Below are 23,627 nucleotides of genomic sequence, written 5' to 3'. Positions count from 1 at the left end.
TAAAAGTAAAGAAAGAAGGAAAAAAAGAAGGAACAGCTTAGAAAGCAGAGAAAAAAGAGCAATGAGGTGCATTTGTTACTCAGGATTCAGCTGAGATTCAGTGATATCTATATGGCTGTTGATCTGCACTCATTAACACTAGCAATGTCCCATAACCTATGATTGCCTTATTGATTAGCTGTTGACTCAATCTAGGTCAGTCCACACACATACTGCCTGAACCATAAACAGTCCTCGCTGCAGCCCGACTAGTTCAGCTCTGTGCATCATGTCTTTGCAAGTGGATGTTCAAATGCAACTCAGCTACTCTTACTGAGGGATAATGTCTGATCTGGGCCTAAACACACAGACAGTCTCAGGTGAGTGAGAGCTCAGTTTTGAATTTTGTTTGTATCTCATTATAAATGTATTTAATCCAAGTTTATCCCCAGGTCTTCTATAGTCTCCTTATTAAATTGTCATCAAGGCTGTCTGAGTGTGCTTGATCAGACAGTAAATTGTCTTGCAGCTATGCTAACAGGAAACATATCCATTCTGTCCCAGAGATGTGGCGTTAGATCCTATTATTTTCATCACACTAGTGTATTATTTACACTCGTTCTCATTTATGACTTACACCCTGAGGTGCTTCTCCAGTAGGATATTCACTGCATGTCTACAGAAGAGGGCTCAAGGATCAAAAACTGATAGATTAAGAAAACAAAAAGATTTTTTTTTCTAGACAAAATTTGAATAGATTTTGACTAGAAAATCTATGCACATTTTCTACTAGCATCCATAGTATTCAGTATTAAGAGTTGTGTTTTTGTCTGTTAACACTGTGATGTTGTGGTAAGTCATACCGATCGATATAGAATCCAGATGTTCATGTGATTGGTAGAGTAAATTAGATAACCAACAAACCATCGATTGGTTAAATAACAAATACCGCAGTTTATTGATTTGGCCTCATAGAAAAGTGCAACAGTGGCACTGAGGTTGAAATAGCTCCTACCAGCATTAGGGGGCAGTAATATCACAGAGGAGGAATATTTTCCATATGATATGAAAATCTAAGTTGCTCTTCCTAGTAGTTACCTATCTCTGGTCAGTGGTATATGTACACACACACACACACACACACACACACACGCACAGGACACACATATATGAAAAAGCCGGAAAAACATTTTTTTTGTCTTTCTCAGTGTGAGGATGCTGAGCCGAACAGAACACAGAGGTATGTGCAATGTGCAGCAGGCTGTGGGTGTTTGGGTAGGCAGTGTGAGCTGGATATATTTTTCCCTTTGTTTTTACTTCCCACATGGTGTCCTCGTGGATAAAACTTCTGTATAACTGGAAAATAAACCATTGATCACTATAATGGTTTGGTGTTTTGCTGTATACACACGGTCTTATAGGGCTTTCCCTATGGACGGTTTTTCATCATTCCCTCTGTTTAACCTTTAACCTCTCTGTCATGACCTCACCTCATAACCTTCAAAATGACGCTCTCATAAATCCAGCGAAGATGCAGGTGTAGTGGTCATTGACATGGGATGTGCATCCATGTGTGTGGGGCGTGTGTGTGTGTGTGTGTGTGTGTGTGTGTGTGTGTGTGTGTGTGTGTGTGTGTGTGTGTGTGTGTGTGTGTGTGTGTTTGGGCCATGCCCCAACTCCTCAAGGTGTATGCAAGCTTCTGTCATCAGTGATGTCTGGCACAGAGGCTCATACAGACAGAGAGGAGGATTACAGGTTCCTCCACAGCATGTTGATGGAGAGGAAGCTTCACCTGCTCTTCAAGGTGAGCAAGGATAAGTGCAGATAATCACACACTCACCTGTCATTGAAACTCACAGCATTTAGCTTTTAGCTGTCACTTGTAAGTCTGCAGCTAACAGATCCTGTAAATGTTGGAATTTCTAATTATATGACAGTTGGGTTTCAGACCCAGAGGAGAGCCTGAAATCCTTAAACAAGGTCTGTTGAGATTAGAGACAGACTGAAGTAGACAATTTTGTGTTCCTGCTGGGTTTTTTTTTTTTTTCTTACAAAAAGCACATCCAAGGTGTTCCTCTCTTCATCATCACCTTCTTCTTCATCTTCTTTCTCTTCTTGATTGATTGATTTTGATTTATTATATTTGATAAATTGAAAACTCAATAAACAAAAGTGCATACAGTACTAACCTTCATCAGGATATTGCAATAAAATCACAAGCAGGAAAAGGAGCTACAGTAACATGCATCTACCTCTTATATATCATATTTTACACTGATACACCACATAAATACATCAAAGTTATACAGTCATGACATAAAAGCACATGCAAGGAATTCCTCTATTCATCATCACCGTCTTCATATTACTTTTAGTGCTTGAAATAGTGGTAGTGGGGTAGTAGTAGTCGCAATCCCAGTAGTAGTAGTAGTAGTAGCAGAAGTAGCAGCAGTTTAGCAATAACAGTGGATGTAATAGTAGTGATCTTAGCAGCAGCAGTAGTAGTAGTAGTAGTAGTCACAAAAGTAGTCGAAATAATAGCAACAGAGGTAGTAGGCCTTTATTTTGCAGTAATACTAATAGTAATAGCAGTAGTAGTGACAGCAGAAGGAGTAGTAATAAACTGGAACTTGAACTTATTAGGATTAGGAGAAATAGTGAAAAGAGCAACAGATGCAATCAGATGGCTGGACAGACTAAAACACACCAAAAGCACACACATTCACACAAATATAGTGATTTCAAGTCTCTCCACACTTGACAGATCCACGAGAGGCTGAAGCGTTTCGAGATGCGCGGCCCCATCCCCGTCCAGGAGCATGCGGCGCGCCTGGCCTTGGATGTAAGTGTCTCCCTCCAAACGTCTTTTGCAGACAGACACGCTGCCAAAGATGAAATGCATTTTGACGAGAGGGAAAGCTGATATTTCACAGTTTGAATTGTTTCCTGTGTTGTGCGGATGCCCCCCCCCCCTTCACACTGAAGCATGCGGGGAATGCACGTTCACATTGACGCGCTGAGCCTCGCAACGGAATCTCCAAACCCTTGGATGGGACAGGCGCTAATCCCTGTTGTTTCTGCGCGTAAAGGATGTGTTTTAAAGCGCATATCGTTTTATAGCTGCATTCCATGAAGTCAGGTCACCAAGGACAGTGCAGAGCATTAGGCTGCTGAAATCATTGTGTGTGTAGGCTAATGTTTCGGGTTGGAGGAGCACAATTAATTTCAGGTTTAAGATGAAGTGACACAGAGCACTCCCACTGGTGCTGTGATCCAAAGCTGCACAACTGCCTCTCTATTCTCTTCCACTGCGCATCGTATTTCATTTACCAGTCTTCCTCATTTCTGTTACCACTCATTTTTCTGTGTTTTTTTTTCCAACTCATCTCACTACCTCCATTGTGCCATTTGGATAATCTCTGTCCTTCATTTCCCAGTTTCTCCCTCTTGTTCCAGTCTGTAACCTGGACAAATTGCTGCTTTAAGGCCTTCGGTTTTACCCTTTTCCCTTACTCTGTCCTTCCATCCACTTGTCATTTTTTTCTCTGCCACTCTATTTCCAAATCCCGCGCTCCTTCCATTATCTCTATCCCTCCTGTCCTCCTCTATCCTTTCTCCCTCCTCTGCATTTGCTTTCTTTTATCTTCTCAGTATACCTACATAGTTTCCGCCATGATTCCATACTCTCTATCCTCCTCTATCCTCTCTCCCACACCGCTCCATCTCCTTCCTTTCACTCCCTGTGCCTCAGATTCGGTTCGACAGCCACTCTCCGCCTGGCTTAAATCATCATGGCCTACTGGTGGGGCCAAACCATGGATCTGTTTCCCCTCAGAGAGGCTTCTGTTTGCTCACAGTGGAAACTAATGACCTTCATACATTGTGTTTCTGGAGTGTGCCTCGACATCTTGAAGCAGTCGAAGTCATTACAGTAATACGCTTGACAAGACAGCGACTGCACACAGTCACTCTCTGCCTCTCCGCTTGTAACCGGTGGTCAAGGCTGCTCCGTTTTAGCCGTCACCGCAGCTGTCGTGGAGCCTTGGAGATTCATAAGCTTTTCCTGACAGTGGCTCAGGACGCAAAACCAAAGCAGGAATAGAGAGAAATAGTTACAATTAGGCAAAGAAAAGCAAAGAACCAGACCATATGTTAGAACTTATGTAAATAATGATGATGTACCCAGGACAGATGATGTGTTTTTGTAGTCTGAATCCGATATACGTCTCAGGATGAGCGGGAGGATGCTTAACCTGAGGAACTAAAACAAACTTCACATGGGCCATCCTGTAATCGTATATGCCTAATTATGTTTTCTGTTTCTTTCTCTCTCTTTCTCTCTTTCCCTCAGTGGAGACTTTTACATATTGCTATTGCTATACATGCTTTTATATCTGTGATTCATCCCTTTGGCATCTAAAAATAGTTTTTGTGGGATAGTAGGAACAATGGTCATTATTTTATCCTATTTGATGTTAGTCCTGTTTGATGTCAAAGAGAATTTATTTAGGTGCTTGGTGAAATGTGGTAAGAAAAAAAAACTTTATATTTGCATCATGTTGCTAAATTTCAAACTAAAAGAAGCAACATTGTCCATATGTGTCATCAGAAGGAAGAGCAGGACAGGATCTAATCCCTTTGTTTATGTCACTGGTGAGGACCAGAGTCTGAGTTGACTTTAGGTTTTACAAAGCAGGGCAGAGTTTGGATGTTTTCATCCAACGCTGATGATGTAATTTGTTCTGTAGCAGATGGTGAGTTATATTTTAGCAGGGTTTTTGAGTGAGAATTTTGTAATCAAGATGTGTGTGGATTACAAATGGTGTATGTATCTTGTTTTTAATATTGTCTTTGAGTCAAGAACTTATTGATTTTTAATTCACAAGGTGAATTATTTGAAATAGAGATGTTTTTAAAATCAATTTTCTTGTTTCCTCTAGTTGGTGGAGGAACTGACACATGGAGGGAGGGGAGCTGAGGCCAACGAACTGGTCGCCCTCTTGTCCAAACCCCACTTTAAGGTGAGGAGAGAGTATTCCCTTCTTGAGTGTTAGATAATGTTTTTCTAGACAGAGGTGACAATTTAACACTTTTCTGGGGGGAGCACATTTAACTGACTTCTTCATTTAGTGTGTATCTGATGCATAAACTTTATTTGTGACCCACATGAGTCATTTATGAAACATGAAATGAATCCAGTAGTAAAATGTTGTTTTGCTGCTTTTCCCCTCAGCTCTCCAATCTGAAAGGCTCATAAACAATGAAAGTAACCCACTTACAGTATGAGTGATGTTTCCACATATTCACTCAAGTTCCTACACGTATCTAACATGGAAACTGCAATCTGAGTTAACTAAACTAAACACACCTCTCCATACTGGCAGTGGTGCTTATGTATACACACACAGTGTTTTGTTGTTTTGTGCTGCAGCAGTGCATCCTATAATTACCTTTCATATAGGACATAAAAACGGAGACGTGAACCCAACTGTAAAATGTATTTTTTTATTCACTTCACCTCACTGTTTTCTCCATTGCAAGGTGTTGACATCTATTAATCACACTGGCATTGAAGCTAAACTACTCCTGACTTATGTTTATTAGTGCTCACTCATGTAGGAGACCAGAATGTTCAAGTGCATGTTTCCCCATTTCAGAACCGCTGACAATCATATTTCAGGCACACACACACACACACACACACACACGCACACACACACACACACACACACACACACACACACACACACACACACGGAGTGTATGGTTTTCCATTGAGCTGCAGCAGTCGAGGCTGTTCTTAATGAGGAGCTGAAGCCAGCCGAGAACCAACAGGTTTGTTTAAACAGCACTAATGACCTGTTTGTTCTTGGCCCGAACTCGGGAGCTCACACATACTTGCGAGAGACACTGGCTATAATATTCTGTAAATGAATGTTTGTTTTTAAAAGCCTGTCTCTGAAAGTGAGCAGAGACACATTGCTCATGCGTTGGCAGCTCATGCGCAGAGTAACTGTTGATGGACACGGGGATAACAAGTGGACTAACTGACAGATGGATTGGCTGATTGTTCAAATTAAGTTGATGAGCAGATGTTTCCTCGATCTTCATTCTTTCTAATTATGGTGCATTCCTTTGTAGGAATTTTTTATTTTTTTTACAAGCCTCATAATGAAAGATTAAGGTGTATCCATAATATTATTTTCTGCAAACAAACTCATTTTTCCAGCCAAAAAAAAAAAAAAAAAAGATCTTAAATGAACTCTCCTGGCTCTGATGCAGTTTCATATATTAGTCCAGAGAAATGTGGAGCTGTTTTAACATGCAATACAGGCAGGAACACTGCTAGTCAGAGGAAAATACTTTCAATAATGTTCCCGAGGGGTAAAGATTCGAGGTGTAGTGATTCATTCATTGCATCAATGCATCAGTTAAAAATTGTGCATATGCAAATGCATCAACCTGCTATAAAAAAAAATAATAATTAAATAGAATAAATAACCCTGACTTCGACACAAATCAACATGAAATACTTTGAATCAATTCATTCCAGATTCCTAAAAAAAAAAAGAAAAGAAAAGAAAAGAAAAACTCAATGTTCTGTGGATCTAACAGAGTACTATAAATTGCAACTTTCTGTCAACAACAAACTTTTTTTATGTAACACATTTCATGGGAAAAAGAATATTCTTACATTATTGCACGTGCTTATTAATAACATAATATTTTGTTTGAAAAGTACTGAACTGAATCACTGACTCAAAATGTGGTTTGCAAACTTGGATCATATTGAATTGTTACAGAAAAGAGAAATCATTCTTAAATTGAACTGACAACTCGTGAGCTGCAAAGCGAGTTGAACAGCTTCACACTCCTAGGAAAGCTGCTCTTCAGACAGCTGAGCTCCTTCTATTATGAATCACGTACAATGGGATGAGAGCGGAGGGCAATATCCCGTGTTTTCAGGGGTGTAGATTTCAAAGTGACGCCCCCGAATGCAGATGTGCATCTTAAATGTATTTCTGTCTCCACCACAGAGTCTCCTGTCTGTCCATGACGCGGTGGCCCAGAGAGACTTTGAGCCCACTCTGCCGCCGATACCTGACGATGTGCTGGAGGAGGATGACAACTCGGTCAAAATTGTCAGTCTGATCAAAACCAAAGAGCCCCTGGTCAGTAAAAATCTCCATGTCTTTTTTTTTTTTTTTTTTAACTTGAAAAAAACTTGAAAAGAACTTTTGCTTGGCTCACCAGCTGTAGATAGTGGAAAAATTCAAGACTGCACTGTGAACTCTGATAAAATCTGTATTACCTCTCTGCCCCCTGTTTTCTCATATGGCCCAGAAAAGCCTCTAGATTCTCCTCACTCTTAACATAACTCCACATGGCTGAATACTCTTTTGCTCCCATCCAAGAAAATCCTATAAAAAGTTCAGAAAAGCCAAGCAAAACTATAACTTGACTGTCACAGGCTCTCTGTATGTCAGCCTGTTTCTAATTTGGTCAACCTGGCCTTGTAATTGCATGCAAAACAAATAAGGCTGTGTCCACGATGTAGAAATGCAGATATTAAAGTTAAGACAACCATGTAACAGGGCAACTGGGCTTGAAAATTTGTAATTTGTCCAGCAACAATATCTGACGTACAGAGGCGGTTCGGAGCAATAAAAGAATCCGAGCGACGAAGTTTTCTACAGGGACTGGATTTATGTCATGTTGTCAAATAGCGAGACCACTGCAGCCACGTAAGCAAAGGTGTAGCCAGGACTAAAGCCTTTCGGAATGAGAGGAAACATAAGGAAAGAGGTTTCTGCTGCAGCCTGGATCACCTTTGTCTCTGGGCTGCAGCTTGCTTCCTTCAACGGTGATTTTAAAGACTCAGTTCTTCCACATCCCTGCTGCCATATATCTGATGTGACACACAGCAGAGTATTTGTGTGCGTGTGTGTGTGTTTGCTTGCGTGTCTGTGTATTTAAGCATGTGCGTGTCTATCCATGCACGGCAAAAAATATCCCCTCTCTGTACATATTCTTTTATCCAAGTATCCAAGAGCCTTAAAATCCGATGAAAAGATTTGCCTTTGGCATGAGATAATTTTGCCGTCTCCAATGCCAATCATTTTAAGACCTTTGTCGAATCTTGTCTTGAATGTTACCGTTTGCTTCAAGAAAATCCATGAATGCAATGCATTAGATCAATGATCAAGTGCAATAATTTTAATGAGGTCAATAAAAGTTTGATATTGAAATCTAACACAAGGAACAATATTTTGTTTGTTTTTGGTGGTTAGATGGTACAAAGTGTATAGAGGTGAGAGCCTAACATTTCCTGTTATCGAGCCATTTCTGTGTTTGGAGAACAAATAAACAAATTGAAATAATGAAGGTATAGATTTCTGCCAAGTAGCTATGGGGCACCTCATTAACTATGCATCCTGCTGACCAATCAGAGTAGTCATTAAAAAGTGGTCTTATGATAATTTGGGTAACTTCAAATTATTATTTTTTTAATGATACCACAAAATGCAGTTCCTATTGTACTGGACCAATCTGAGTTTGTTTTGGTTTTTTGCACCATATCATGCTATGTGTATCGTATATGTTCCTGTTTTAGTGGCTCAGCTTTGGAAAGTGAAGGTACTCAGACCCAATAATAGAGAACATACTTTTGTATTGATCCCAAAACTAGATTGGAAGTGGACTGACCTTTTATGACACAGCCTTTGTGACTGATCCAGTATGTTCCCATTTTCCAGACAACAGGGTTACACCCCAGTGTGAGCTGATTGTAGGCAACTATGTACGATACTCTTTCCATTGCGATTTGGTCCGCATCAATAACATCTGGTGAAAATAATGCTGATTTGGATAACCTTTTCCAGCGCTTTGTGTGTTACATGAATGCAGCCGCTTAAATGGTCCCGTCTTGATACAAATAACCCTCTTTGGAATGAAGTGACTTTATTTGAGTAGCTTGTCTGGGCTGTAATAAAATCAACATGTTACTCTCGCTCTCGCTCTTGCTTTCTTTGCCTCTCCATCACTTTCCATCTCTGTGCCCATCATTTTCTTCTCTCTGTCCACCTGTTTATCACCCATCCGCTTTTTTACTGGTCCATCATCCATCCATTCATCACCGCCCCTTCACTTATGTACCCAGGGGGCCACAATTAAGAGAGATGAATCCACTGGGGCTATTGTTGTGGCGAGGATCATGAGAGGAGGTGCAGCAGACAAGAGCGGTAAGCGTAAAAAAGGTTTATTTTTTGCAGCCGTCTCAAGTCTGCACTTGCTGTACTCAACATTATGCTGTTATTCCATAGTAGTCTTAAGTTGGAATAGCATTATGGTGTTGCATAATGAAATCTGGGTGTTACACTGCGGAGAACTTTCTACCCATTTCCTCTTATGTAATGTTTTGTAGGCCTGATTCATGAAGGAGACGAACTGAAGGAGGTCAATGGAGTCTCACTGGAGTACAAGAAGCCAAAGGAAATCCTTCCACTCCTGGTTAGTCGCGCCTCTCCTGGTCAAATTTTTTGTTTCAGTGTCATTTGACTGCCTGTTTCTGTTTCTCTCTTTCTCTCCTCCCTCTCTGTCCTTCTTTTTTCTCTATCATTTTAAATGAGTGTCGTGTTCAAGTTCCTTACTGCTCTTTTGTCAGGCTCGGTCTCAGGGCGAAATTACATTCACAGTCATTCCTGCTTTCGCCAGGACCGAGGTGTCATCAGATAAGAAGAAGGTACAGTGGATATAGAATACTTTTTGTATAGGGTTTTTTCCCTTGATGTGTCCGTTTTAGTGTTTACATTTGCTTGGCAGGTGGTTGCACAAAAAGATACCCATGTTTTTTCTCCAGTTCTACCAATAAAATCAGTCAGATAGTGAACATTTCTTCAGTCTCTGCCTTGGCACCTTCATACTGCATCATGGTTTACAACATTTCAGATAATAAGTTTCTTTACTGAGCAGTATCTACTAAATTAAAGAAAAAAAATATGTTCTATTATTGTCAAAATTTCAAACTAATACTGCTCTTCACACATTATGGACAAATTTTCCCTCCCACAAGCCTCTTCTCATATTCAGAATCTCTTATAATCATCACCACATTATAAATGGACTGGAACCCCAGCTTAGAAAGGGAGTGAGCATTTTATTGGGTTGTGACAAATGAACTTCAGTGGTCATGCATTTATTTCTCATAAAAAAAAAAAACACCAAAATATGTGATGAAGCAAAAGACAAAGGTGTTGTGTTTTTTGTCAAAATACAAGAACAGCTCAGTAATACAGGACAGTTTCAGTGTAAAGAAAGAACAAGTATGACATGTAATATTTAGCTTAAAGTAGGATTCCCTTTCTGTGCTATCGGCCTTCCCTTTTTTTCCTTTCTCATAAGTTTGCCTTTATGAAATCTTAAAATATTACATCTGCTTTCTCCCCCAGTTGTTTGTGCGGACTCTTTTTGACTACGATCCCAAAGATGATCCCACCATCCCCTGCAAGGAGGCAGCACTCGCCTTCAAGAGGGGCGACGTCATCCAGATTGTCAGCAAGGAGGAAGACACTTGGTGGCAGGCCTGTCGCCATGGCAACGGCAACACCTGGGCAGGGCTCATCCCCTCCCAACAGCTCCAGGAGAGGTCCTCTTCTTCTGCTGTTGATTTAACAGCAACTACTCTCACTCGCTCACTCAAACAGCAGAACACCACAGAGACATGTTGATGAATTTGCCTCTGATTCGGTCTTGTTTTCTTTGTCGTTCCCTCCCTTCCTCCCTCCCTTCCTTCCTTCCTTCCTTCCTTCCTTTCTTCTTACAGGAGAGTTGCCCTACAGCGACCCAAAGCTCTGTTCAGACCTCGGCCAGTCAAGCCAACAGGTGATCAGCAAACATTTCTCCATAAAACCACCACACCTGCAAAGAATAAAGAAGCGCGTTTAACACTTTCCAATAAACATATGAGAGATCCTTCAGGTCAGAGCTCAGAGGTGAGAGGCCGTGCCTGAAGGTCATGGCCAAGGTGAAGGTCATGGTTGAGCTGAACCTTGTGGTCACTGCTCTTGTTTTCTCCACATGCTGCGCAGATGAGGAAGGTACTGTCTGCCCGTGTTGCCTTTTGAAGACTTGCCCTGTTGCCTTCCAACATAACTAACAGGATATGATGTGTGCTCTGGGTTTGCACGTTGGGTGTTCAAACAGTTAAAGAATTTCATTTTCCAATTATAATACTTGATCACATAATGTTCTTCAGTCTGTATTTCCAAAATGCAGACGACTCCGATTCCAAATTGTGTTTTTGTGTTGCAAGGCCAGGGCTTAGGATAGCTAATAACTTTGATGGTATGCCACAATGTGCTTTGCTTCCTTGCCAGCAATCATTTTGTAAGAGTAGATTATTTATCAGTCATTTTCATATTGTGGATATCATTTCTAAATAAAACTCTTACAAAAAGTTTTCTGTGTTTACAACACAAATCATTTGGACAGTTAGGTCAGAACTTGTAATTTCGGAACAGCAAATATGTCATCCTTTTGCGGTTTGCTTCCACAGTTTCCCCACTTTTCCTTCTCTCTCTTCCTCTTTTTTTCCAGTCATGGAGGATGCAGACTATGGAGCTATAACTGGAATTCACATTGGTGAGATGTTTGACTTTCTCCCCTCAAAGCCCGCTGACACTAGAAAAGGGACTTTTTACCAGTATTATCCAAGCAGGGAAGGAAAACCAGCTAGGAAACTAAACCCTGGTTTTATTTACAAATCAGGTCATAAGATGATGCAATTTTGTGGTTCTGAGTTGGAGAATGGACTAGAACAGCAAATGAGGTTTTAGCCTCTCCATTTATCCCATTTGTCTTGATCTTGTGGATTGGATGCGATGTGTTTGCATGTGGAGTGTGCGTGTGTGTGCGTCTCTCTGTGGTGTGAATCCGTGCATTCATGTGGGTGCATGAGCCGATAGCTGATTGTGAAAAGGCCCTTGTGTCTACGCAAAGGAAGGTGAATTACAGATGTTGCTTGATATCAATTGTTAGAGTCATGTGCATTTAATAATGTGCATTTCATCTCACATCAGAGCAGTCCAGGTTCCCCCTGAGGATGTGGTTCAGACTCTGCATTCCCTCTGAGTCTGGGATTTAAACTGTTATTGATCATTTAATTGATGCCACACAGCTGACTGCACGCACGCTGCTCAGAGGGGAGAGTTAGTGAAGAAGAAGGTGCTTAGTATTGTGTTGCAGATACACAGCTAAAGGCAATGCGAAGAGAGGAAAAACTCCAACACGCAAACAGGTCATACTAAGTTGTTCTACAGTCACTGATTTGTTAGATCGTTAAGGCACAGAATCATTCAGTCATTTTCATTTAATCATCCAGTGAAACATTTCTTAGTCTGTCATAGTGTTTGCCATGTTCTCTTTTGAATATATGGCTGTCTAGACCACTGACAGACTGTAAAACATTTAAACTGAATAATTTTGGTGAGACTGGTAGCTGTGTCATGCGGGTACCCAATGGCCTGACTTTACCTATGATGGACTATGATGCTTTTTACTGGGAGTTTGTGTCCTGCTTCTTTGCAATGCATGCTAAGGCTCATATTGTATAATATTGACATTATGGGTTCTAGTCTATGTTGCAGGCAGTTTCCTTCCTCTAAATGTATGGTGTGCAAATGTCATAATAACATTCCCAGAAAGACACTGACAGTTAATGATTATTTAATACAAAGAGGTGCACTGTTTTTCAGTGAAAGACGAGGATTGCTCTCTATTTTGAATGAGAATTTCATTTCCAGAATTACTTTAGATGGAGAATTACTTTAGGATGCTGTTTTCCTCTGGAGCTTAGATCTTATTTCCCTCAAGGAAATAAGAGCTCTCCTTTTTTGTTTTATGACACTGGTTTTTATAAAGTTTCTAAAGTCCACCCCACCCCCCAGCAGACTGGGTGCAATAATCGGTGAATCACTCATCGAGAGATTATCAACAAAAAAATTTAAATCCCTGAAAAACTGTGCCATGTTCTTCGAAACGAAGCAAAGAGGGGAAATGGACGGATATGCTTACATTGTGAAATTACAGCTGACGTCAAAGCATCCTTGGCACCGTCAGTTAGCAGCAGTTAACATCATTCACGAGGGGGAGCCTGCCAAACTAGGCCAAACCACAGTCGCATGGCAGACACTTGCTGTCAGACGGACTACAAGCCACGCGTGACAGATGATTCTCGCATGCTCAGTTGCCAACTTGTCGTCTCTGGACTCTCGCTCCACTGAGAGTTTAGCTGCTCAAAGTGTTGGATCAGGATCGTGCGTGACAACAGTAGATGGTGTCTTGAACAGACTTTCAATGTGGTATCAAGGTCAAGGTAATCTTTTATTATCCCCGAGGGACAATTTGTTGCGCAGCCAGAAGTAAAATACAATCATAATCACAAAAAACATAGAATTACATAATGTTATTCAAAAGGCCTGTTGCAGCAGAGGCAAATGAGTTAAACCTAGTCCTGCATCTTGGCAGAGTATATCTGCGACCACATGGAAGCAACCTGAACTCACTGAACAAGGGATGACTGGGTTCAGCAAAGACTGACTGGGCCTTTGTTGTGGCTCTGACTTTATACACTTGGGTGCCATGGTATTCTGCCACCTGGGTGACTGTAGACCCCTCTTTTAGTGTTGTTGTAGTACATGTTTTCATAGTGATAGTATATCATGGACCAAAAATTATCGTTGATCATTGATTGTTTTAAAAGCGTCACAAATATGCATTAGCTTCTAAGACTTAGGATGGTGGACTTTGTTAATATGTCTGCTTAGCAATGCTTCTTAAAGACACAGTTCACTCAAAATATAAAATCTATCCATTCAGATCGGGTCTGTATGATTTGGTAAGGTTTCTCATCTGCCATGGTCTTCTTTGTCTTCTGCCATCCCAAAACATTATGTGTTGCTTAAGAACAATTGCAAAGTGTATCGATCTGCCACCAGTGAGTATGAATTCAGGGCAGATAGATATGGTTAGATACACTGTTCTCTAGAGGAAATAGTCCCTAAAATTTGCATAAGCCCCCAAGGGCTGCACATTATGTCAGATATCTGTTTTTGAGAGAGAGCGAAAGAGAGAAAGAGCTATCGCTGCTGAGTTTTTGACATGTAAGTTTTTGATGTTTCAAACTCCAAATATAAATACCCATCTAGCCCCTTTGTATTGGAGTGAAGGCAGACAGGGAAGGCAGTGGCAAACTGGAAAGCTCACCGAATCACACAGGCACTATTGGATGGAAAGATTGCTCTAGGGCTAAGTGGGAAAATAGCTTTGTTGTCTTTTGGGTGAACTGTTCCTTTAAATGATTTTGTTAAAATATAACTAAACTGCATGAACTTAGATCAGAACGACTTGTGATGGAAATTTGGCCTCCTGTGCTCAGTCCTGCTTTGTGCCCTGTCAGTCCATCTTGCTTTGATTGACTCAGTGTCAACATCTGTTTTGAGGGGCTGTCATAGCGAAGATATCCCTCCTGCTAGGTTTTGAGTAACACACCTGTCAGGTGGGTTGGCATACTCACTCACACACAGCTTCAAACTCACTCAAAAAGTCTAACATGCATGTCTCTCCATCCCAGCTGGCATGAGAAGGAGTTTCCGACTTGGCAGAAGGGGAAGTCGGGCCAGAATGGCAGCCCAGGCCAGGAGGAGGAGTGCTGGGATGGACAGCTTGGTCCGGACCCCTACCTACGTGGAGGTAGTGCCATACCACAGAAATCCCCTGGACCCGCACCGTCTAGTCGTCCTGGTTGGTAAGAGTGACTGAAACACACCTAAATGTAAAGGAACAGGCAAGTTCACATCCTGCGTCAAGTTCTTTACATTCATTTAAAGCCCAGTGTGACTGCCTCGTTAAACAGGCTCCCATGCTGTGAATGGGTCAGTGAGCAACTGTACATGCTTTATATGTATATAGTACTGACACATACTATATACAGTAAGCTGGAAAATGGAAATGGTGTAAACATTGTGGTGAAATGTGTTCTGTTCTATATTATCCTATGACCCACTGGAGACACTTGTGTTTTTTTTTTAGTTCACATAATAAATTCAAGATAGCATGAGACTGTTCAACAAAAGGACAGTAATACCGAAGCTGTTGTTGGTCAAAAATAATCAGTGATGCACTGATGAAGATTTATAATTCCAGTCGTGAGTATAAGAGCAATCTTTTCCCATCAGAGTAAAGTAAACACTGTCAGAAAACTCCAAGTCAGAATATATTGTGTTCTCTAAAGTTACCTAGAAGCCCACCCCAGATTCAGATGCCTGCCAATCCTGCAGGCCTGCTCTATGTATTTTTGAGCTATATCTCTCCCAGGAGAATCTTACATTGAGTCTTGCTGAAGGTCTTTTTAATGTCATATTATTATATGACTGCAGGTCATCTGTGACCGAGAAGTGGAGGAATGCAAAGAGAACTGGAAGAATAGGCAAAGAAATAATTGAAAAGTGGGAGGGAGAGAGAACAATGAACCCAAAAGGTGTAAAAAAAAAAAAAAAAAAAAAAAAGAGAGAGAGATACAGAACAAATAAATGATAAATGGATGGAGAAAATGGGATGAGTGGATTGTGAATAAAATCCCTCATAATGTCAGCCAAATGCTCCATCATCAAGCTGGAACAGTAAAGACAGCTTGGATTTAGATTTAGACCTCTTTAATTGAGTTGGAGCTTACCTCGACTCTGGATTATGTTTTACTGTCTGCTCTGAAGGCTCTTCATTGACCGGAGGTCATCAATAGGAATATATAGCTTATTGGCAATGAGAGTTATAGACGGGAAAACCAAACCTTAGATAGCTAAAACAGAACCAGCTGGATCAGGTTTGACTAGGCTGGAAGTTTATCCTATTTTGTTTTCATTGTATAGCAACTTTCAGCGAAACAATAGACTGTAATGCCTTAGGAAACGTATTGAAAATCAGTGGCCGCCACTTTAAGCCTAAAAGATCACATAACTTTTGAAAAAGGGATAGAAGAAAGTATCCGTAGTGCTTGATGATGCTCCTCTCTGGTGCTTCTGGGCAGCTGTAAAAGGCATTAGCAATGTAAGAGTGGAGAGTCTATAAACTTGATATTTTGTAATGTATCGAGGTCATGCAACGTCGTGATGGAAAAGGCAGGTATGTCAGGAATCCTACTTTCAGACAACACTCCATTTGAGTCTGATGCAATCTGGGGCTGATGAAGCCTGCGCTGGAAGAAAATCCCAGATGCTGTGGCGGTGTCTGTCTGCTTGTGTGTAACTGTGTGTGTGTGTGTGTGTGTGTGTGTGTGTGTGTGTGTATGCTTCATCTGTGCATCCTACGCTTGAAGTGACACTGATATTGTGTGGCTTTGCAGATGCCTATTTAGATGTGATCCTATGGATTTTCCAGAACATATAAAAGTATTAAAACTTTGAGAGAGAGAGAGAGAGAGAGAGAGAGAGAGAGAGAGAGAGAGAGAGAGAGAGAGAGAGAGAGAGAGAGAGATGTGGAAAGCTAGGAGAGAGGAGAAGGCTGGAGAGTCATAGAGAGACTGAAATCAATATGAAATCAGAGCCCTGTCTGTCTACCTCTCTCTCCATCCTTCTACCTCGCTGATGATAAAGACAGATGCATCATCAGCTCACCAGAATAAAGGCCCTCTTGATGTTGGGCTTGTCATCATGAAAACATTAGTACACAGTGTTATTCTGAGTAAATCCCACACACAGAGCATAGTGTTTTGATCTCTGTCTCAAGGGCCCAGCAGTGTTGGCGTTAATGAACTGAAGAGGAGGCTCCTCATCTCTGACCCTGAACGCTACAGCGTAACTGTACCACGTAAGATTAAAGTGTTTGTTGTACTGGCTGGCACCTTTACGTCCTGTGTGCTAAATGGCTTCTAATCTCTTTCATGTAATAGTATTCAGTCTCCCATCCCTCCTCTGCTGTCCTCTTGCAGACACCACGCGTGAGAAGAGGAGGCAAGAGAAAGATGGGGTGGATTATCATTTTGTCTCATTTCCTGTGTTTGAAGAAGACATTCTCAATCATAGGTATGGTATATGCTTTACATTCAGCCACATTATATCTGTTTGTTCATTTCTTTTAGAATTAGTCTCTTTTTTTAAAGCACGTCCTAAAACATATTTTTACACCCTTGCTTCAATATGCTGTCTTTTCTTCTGCTACCATTGTGATACATTGTTTTCTTTTTATCTTGTGTTGCCTTCTTTGATTCATGTTAAGGGAATTGGGTTTGATTTACTTATTTGTTGAAGGTGCACTATGCAAAGCTGAGGGTTGATTGAAAGACCACTTAGACCCAAATGACATAAAATGTGGAAAAGGGGAAACAAGCACGTAATTTATCAGTGAGTTAAGCCGACGATGAGAACCATGTAGGCTCAACTGTCATAACCACAGGCTAATTCAGAATTATGACTTAGTTAAGCTAGATAGATAATCTCTTTATTGTCCACAGATGTGGAAATTTGCCTTAGATAGTACAGTTGCTCTTATCATTAATATTATTCATTATCTGTCCTTGTCTGTGTATGTTTCCTAGATTCATAGAATATGGGAGGTACAGAGGGCACTACTATGGAACAAACCTGGACTCTGTTCTCAAGATGATGGCGGAGGGCAAGGTGTGCCTTCTGGACGTGCACCCCAATGTGAGTGAAACGCCATCAGAGGCGGCTAATCGCAATCCATCAGTAGCACCGCTGGAGGAAAACGTCATGTTTCTAAGTGATAAAAATGAAATTTTATTAATTCAACAGATGTTCGGGCTTGTTTTTTGGAAATATTTCAGGCGAGCAATCATGTATTTATCCTTTGCATAGTGATTCTAGACAGTGTTCCCTCTCCCACCATATTCACCGCATGTGAAAATAGGGGAAATAGTCCTCACTTGTTCAAAGCAGTCCTTTATTTTTATATCATAATCAATGTAAAATTTACCATTCTCCTATACAAAGCTGCCATACTTGGCTGCATATCATTGAAGTTTACTTACTGCATGGAGTACTGGAACGAGATGTCAATGTCTGATCTTGGTGTCTATGTCCTCATCGCTTAATGGATCAGCTGATCAAAGAGCCAATCTTCTAAAAACTTGGTGTATTCCTTTAATTTGGCCCATAGGAGACAAATGTATATTGTTTAGACTATATGCTCGACTATAAACAGCTCCCTCTGCCTCTACTTATCCTGCTTTTTCTGTGTCTTTGGCTCTACAGAAAATAAAGCATGTGTACACATTCGAATTCAAACCATACGTGGTGTTTGTGAAGCCTCCGCGCATTGAGGAACTGCGACTCACCAGGAGGAGAGCCAAGTTCATCTGTGATGAGGAGGAGAAGAAACCAGTCAGGATATTTTCAGTAAGGCAGGCTATAAATCGTACCCTAGTTCAGCAGGTACTGAACTGTCCCGTGAGTCAGAAATTTCAAGGGTGTCCCGGTATCAGATTTATGCAAGGTCACTGGAAAGCAAACTCCCTGTAAAATTCATATGATGCACCTCGAAAAACACTGACAAGATCTTTTATTGAACAGACACAGAACATGTCACTTCACCAGTAACACCACCAAATTTTGTTTACAATGAGATTATTTATTTATTTTTATTTGTATTCATTGATTTCCAACAGTAGCGAGCTCCAGATTTTCTTAAGCCTAGATTAATATCGTTGTGGATATGTCAGGAAATGCTGACGAATGGCAAAGTACCAACTGGTTATGGTAATGATATCTAACTTTACCATTAACCATCATTATCACAACCATTATGCTGTGCTCACACCGTGTGATATTTACCGTGAGCACCGTCTTCACCTCTTCTTTTTTGTGCAATTAACAGTTTAGTAGCAGTTAAGGTAGCAGTCTCTTTGATATAGACTTGAAGAATTTTAATATTAGCTGACTTTACTTTCCCATTCAACTTTCCAGCTGACGTGAACACTGACAAGTCATAACTTTGGGAATCTTTCCTGCCTCCACCTTGTTTTCCATGACATGAACGCAGCATTCCAGTGCTCATCAACATGGTCGCCTAACCAGAGCCCGAAATCCAGTTCACTACATGCTGACAGTCTGAGACATATGCTGTCCTTCTGAAACCACCACCACACACCAACACACTTAAACATGTTCCATCATGGTGTATGGTGTGCAAAGTCAGGTAGTTGTTCCACGTCTTGTAACATGCACATGGTAGAGCAGTGTGAGGTCAAACACCTTGACTTTAACACACCCACCAACCCACCCACACACCCCACACACACAAACACACCTAAACTCATGCGCATCCACTAAGTCATGCACACACCCCTTGCCTTACACATGGCTGACCCTGTGGCTTACACAGACATTTAAGAGACAGGGGGTCTCTGGAGGAGGAGGAGGGCTGCCAGGTGGGCGGCTGCTTGTTCCGTAACTGGACTGCAGAGGAACATATATCTGATCACATCTTGCCCAAAAGAGTGAAGGGTTACATCTTGTGTGTGTGTGTGTGTGTGTGTGTGTGTGTGTGTGTGTGTGTGAGTGAGTGACTGAATGACTGAAAGAGTGAACAAGGAAAGGAGAAGGAGTATCTGTTTCCTCTGGTGGTACACTGCATATTTGGTTTTGCTCATCCACATATATGTGTGCGTGTTGTATTATGCGGATTGTAGGATGGTACATATGTAAAGGACGAAAAGATACCAGGGGATGGAATCACAAACACACGCAAAAACTTTTTATTGAAGTACAAGTCCTCTGTTTATTTTTTAGTTTAACTTATCCCTGTTTTAAAATTCCTTCAATGGAAAAGTTTAGCCTATTAGTTTATAGTTCAAAGTCTTCATGGATTTCTTATTGGTTACATTAAGATTAACATTTGCTGCTACCCTGATTTGGCGTTACCCCAAAATTGTAACGTAATATATCAATTATTCCACCGCCTGATAGATTGCTTTAATATTGGCAAACCATGCTTTATGTTCATTAATGAAAAATTTAATTTGTTATCATATCCTCAAAGGTGGCAAGCTTAAAGTCTAACCAGAGTGGAATTTAGGCCCTATTTGAGAGGTTTGTAAATATGGAAATTAAGAAATTTGTAAGAAATAAGAAAAAAAAAATATTGAGAAACTGCATTTAAGAGCCTTCTTAAGAACGTTCTAAATTTGTCCTCATTTTATTTCTTATGTTAGAATACATAAGTGAATCCAGGTCAATTTCATACCACCCATCTGTCTTCTCTTTCGGTGTTTGACCCGAGTTGCCCTTATTAAAAGCACAGGGTCATACAGCTGTGTGGCAGCATGGCTGCAAGTTGCCCGCTGCCAAGCTCCAGAGCTTTAACAGAGTTCAGGCAAACCTTACAGGGCCGTGCTTTCACATTGTACTACAGCTGGTGTGAAAGGGCCTGTTATCCTTTACTCTCAGCATGTAACGATGGCCAGAGTGTTACGCCTTGGTTAGTATAGTGGAATGCTTATGGGGGTCTGTTTCATGTCCTTTCACGTTATACTCTAATTATTCTACAACGACTTCCCAAAGGTTGTCAAATGGTTTGACTCATGATCAGGTTTTAGCCATGCTGTGGCCTGCTGGGTCTGAAAAAGTAGTACATTTATACACAGGAACTGCACCTTTTTACTCGCAGTGGGTTTCACTGAAACCCAGTGTAGTCCAGTGGTTCAGTTCCCATGGATAACATTTTGTGTCAGCTTAGCATAAAGACTTGAAGTCTATGAGAGTCATTAGCCTAGCTCAGTCAAAGTGAAAAAAATAAACCTCACAGCAACTCCGAGGCTGTCTTCTTCACACAGTGGATAATGTGTATTTGAAATACACGTCTTGGAATTCCACCCACAAGAACCGAACCACTAGATGCGCAGATGTGAAAATGGTATAAAACATCTTTTCTCTGTCTGGGTAAGTCAGAAAAGGAGTATTTTGCCCAAAATGTTTGAGTTATTCCCTTAAGAACCTGGAAACATCACCAGACCTGACCAAAGTCTGAACTGAAGGCTTAGCTTTCATCAGTTCTACATAAGACGTTTCTTTACATTGGGAACATGTTTTGCACAGCATCAGTCAGAAGTGTTAAAGAGACAGTTCACCCAAAATACACAAAATACCACAAAAAAAAATCCCCCTTACCCCTCGTGCACTCTATCCATCCAAACAGTTTCTGTATGATTTGTGTATCCATCCTCCCCAAAGGAGTAGGAACGCACTGAGATTGATACAGTCTGCCGGTGCTCTCTGGCAGGAAATAGTTCCTCATGAAACTCTTGTCTCCTGGGAGCTGTGGATTATGGTTGTTATCTGTGTCATTGTTTTTGGAAGGACCTGTCGCTGTTGAGTTTTTCACGTTTGAATTTTTTGACGGTTTGAGCTCCATGAAAGAATACCCATCCAGCCACATTGTCTTGAGGTGCCGAGAGACAGGGAAGATCACGGCAGACTGAAATCCTGCCAAATCACACAGAAGTGGTTTTGATGGATAGATCGCACTTGAGTAAGTGGGAAAATATCTTTTTTTGTTTTTGTGGGTGAACTGTTCCTTTAAATTTATATCTATGAACCTTAAACTGAAACTAAATGCAATTCAAGATGTGCTCGTTGCTTTCAAATTCTTCTTTTCTGCTGCCAGATAGCTAATCAGCGGAGATGGTATCATAATGTCATCTGAAGTCAGCTGAAGCTCGGCTGAACAAAGCTAACACAGATCGAGTGTATAGTGTCCTATTAGCGTCTCTGATTCACTCGGGTGTTTTTCATTCACAGGAGGAGGATTTTGAGGATATGATTGGCTTGGCTGAATCCATGGAGAGCCGGTACGGCCACCTGTTTGACAAGGTGATCGTCAACGGCGATATCGCCACAGCGTTCAGAGAGCTGCGGGCGGACCTAGACGAGCTGGAAAAAGCAGAAGTCCACTGGATTCCTGCAGAGTGGATCTGCTCCTCACCAACGAGGTCCCACAGTGACTTTACAGGCTGGATCTGAACTCCGATCTCTTAAACGACTACACTGTACCAGCTATTCAACAGCAAACTGTCCCCTGGTCAAAGAAGGCATTTAGTTCAGTTTTGAGTTAAATAAAAACATCGCAGGTCATGGGTATGAACTTGCTTCTTATGGAACACAGAACTGGGTTTGGGTCCTGAAAACATCAACCAAACAAACACAGCAAATGATCATATTTAAGGTATCGAAATAGTATATCCAGTATAGTTTTATACCCTTTCAAATTGAACCTTGAATTTATGTTGCTAAACTAGGCCTGTGTATTCCAGTGTCCCCTTGAATATAGTCTGTAGCTAATTAGCCATACATGCTGTCTCCCTCCCTCTGTCCCAGAGCCAGTTTTTCTGTTGGCATTTGGCTGAAATAATGTCAGCTTGCAGGATGGAGAAGAAAAAAAAAAAAAGAAGAGAAAACTCTCCAGAACTTGTGGCCGAGTGCAGTCCTTCCCTGCCAAGTCGCAAACATCAGCATGTAATTATTCTGACAGCTGCTGCACTTCAATTAACTGTAATGCACACCAGAGGAATATTATTAGCAGCAGTCAGAGGGACATTCAACAACAAGATCATCAGTCAAGTTGAAGCCATCGGAGGCGGGGACATGTAAACCTGTTTTTGCCGTCGAGGGCCAAAAAGCAAATACTTTCAAGCCTCAGTGCTGTATGATTGAGTTGTGTAAAATCACAGATAAAGACTGTGTGTCATTTACGCTCCGAATGATTTACAACTGTGCACCAAGTAGGATTTTTTTCTTCAAACCAAACACTCATGATTCTTTAAAAGTTTCAATTAATGCATTTTTAAGTATCATAGATGTTGTGGGCTTACTCCGCAGCCTGAGAATAAATCAACTCTAATATGAATTATTACTTTTGGAGAGGGCGAGAATAATTAGCAGCAGCTCGCCATTAGTGACGCCCCATTAGCAAACATTCATATTTGACTATAGGAGCCGCCGGCCTGCTTTTAGAAGCCGTCAGACACCCAAGCACAGATTCAGCAGTCTCCTCCGCATGAGCTATCCGAGCTAATTTTATTTAATAGCTGCATTTCTCTACAACCAGGGGGTTTCCTTCCTCTTTTGGACTCTGTGGTCAATTGGGTGTGAAGGAGTGTTAATGTGTCCATCATGTCATGTTTGGGAGGAAGGGAGAGCAGCGTGATGTGGAGGGAAGGTAATGGGTTTCTGGGGATTTGGGCCTTTGCCGGCATACCGAGAGAGAGTTACGACTCAACATAAAATCCTACTGTAAAGGCATGGTCAGCCTCGTCATCATGGGTTAGGCAGGGATGATGAGCAAATCAGTGGAGTTAGAGGCTTGAGGTGAATGTAGTATTTATTTACCTTGGCAGGGATAGCATAATGTCAGACTTAATCAAAAATCACCGGGAGGCGGTGGCGTGCTGCTTTGTCTTGAGGTGCGAATGGATTAGCGGTTCTTTGCGTGTGCACATATATCCTGGTCACCGCATGTATTAACCAGGGCACCAGTCAAACTTATTCTGCCCGCTGCCTCTGCCAGGTTTGAAGCCCAGCCTAAGCCAAGCATGGCATTATAATTTCATCACACCACTGAGAATCTGCAGGCACCCTCTGAGA

At 41.3% G+C, this 23,627-nt stretch overlaps 1 protein-coding gene across 1 annotated transcript; it reads left to right on the top strand.

Moving 5' to 3' along the window:
- The first annotated feature begins 287 nt into the window (after positions 1-287).
- On the top strand, positions 288-23,457 carry LOC115375166 (MAGUK p55 subfamily member 7-like). Its single transcript, XM_030074532.1, has 19 exons — positions 288-359; positions 1,188-1,219; positions 1,665-1,783; positions 2,744-2,821; positions 4,920-5,000; positions 7,017-7,151; positions 9,140-9,221; positions 9,404-9,489; positions 9,644-9,721; positions 10,428-10,624; positions 10,802-10,860; positions 11,067-11,075; positions 11,575-11,619; positions 14,609-14,782; positions 16,759-16,839; positions 16,961-17,054; positions 17,567-17,675; positions 18,243-18,386; positions 21,786-23,457. Exons 2-19 carry the CDS (start codon positions 1,195-1,197, stop codon positions 22,005-22,007), a joined length of 1,818 nt encoding a protein of 605 aa, XP_029930392.1. The 5' UTR covers positions 288-359; positions 1,188-1,194; the 3' UTR covers positions 22,008-23,457.
- The last annotated feature ends 170 nt before the right edge of the window (positions 23,458-23,627 follow it).

This window comes from Myripristis murdjan, chromosome 17 (genome assembly GCF_902150065.1).
Source record: "Myripristis murdjan chromosome 17, fMyrMur1.1, whole genome shotgun sequence".
Taxonomy (NCBI): Eukaryota; Metazoa; Chordata; class Actinopteri; order Holocentriformes; family Holocentridae; genus Myripristis; species Myripristis murdjan.
The sequence above is the reverse complement of the archived record's forward strand: the minus strand, read 5'-3'. Positions and strand labels throughout refer to the sequence as shown.

Coding starts and splice junctions, on each gene's coding strand:
- LOC115375166 (XM_030074532.1), top strand. CDS start 1,195: ATGCTGAGCCGAACAGAACACAGAG. Junction 9,222..9,403: donor AGGTGCAGCAGACAAGAGCG/GTAAGCGTAAAA, acceptor AATGTTTTGTAG/GCCTGATTCATGAAGGAGAC. Junction 10,625..10,801: donor TCCCAACAGCTCCAGGAGAG/GTCCTCTTCTTC, acceptor TTCTTCTTACAG/GAGAGTTGCCCTACAGCGAC.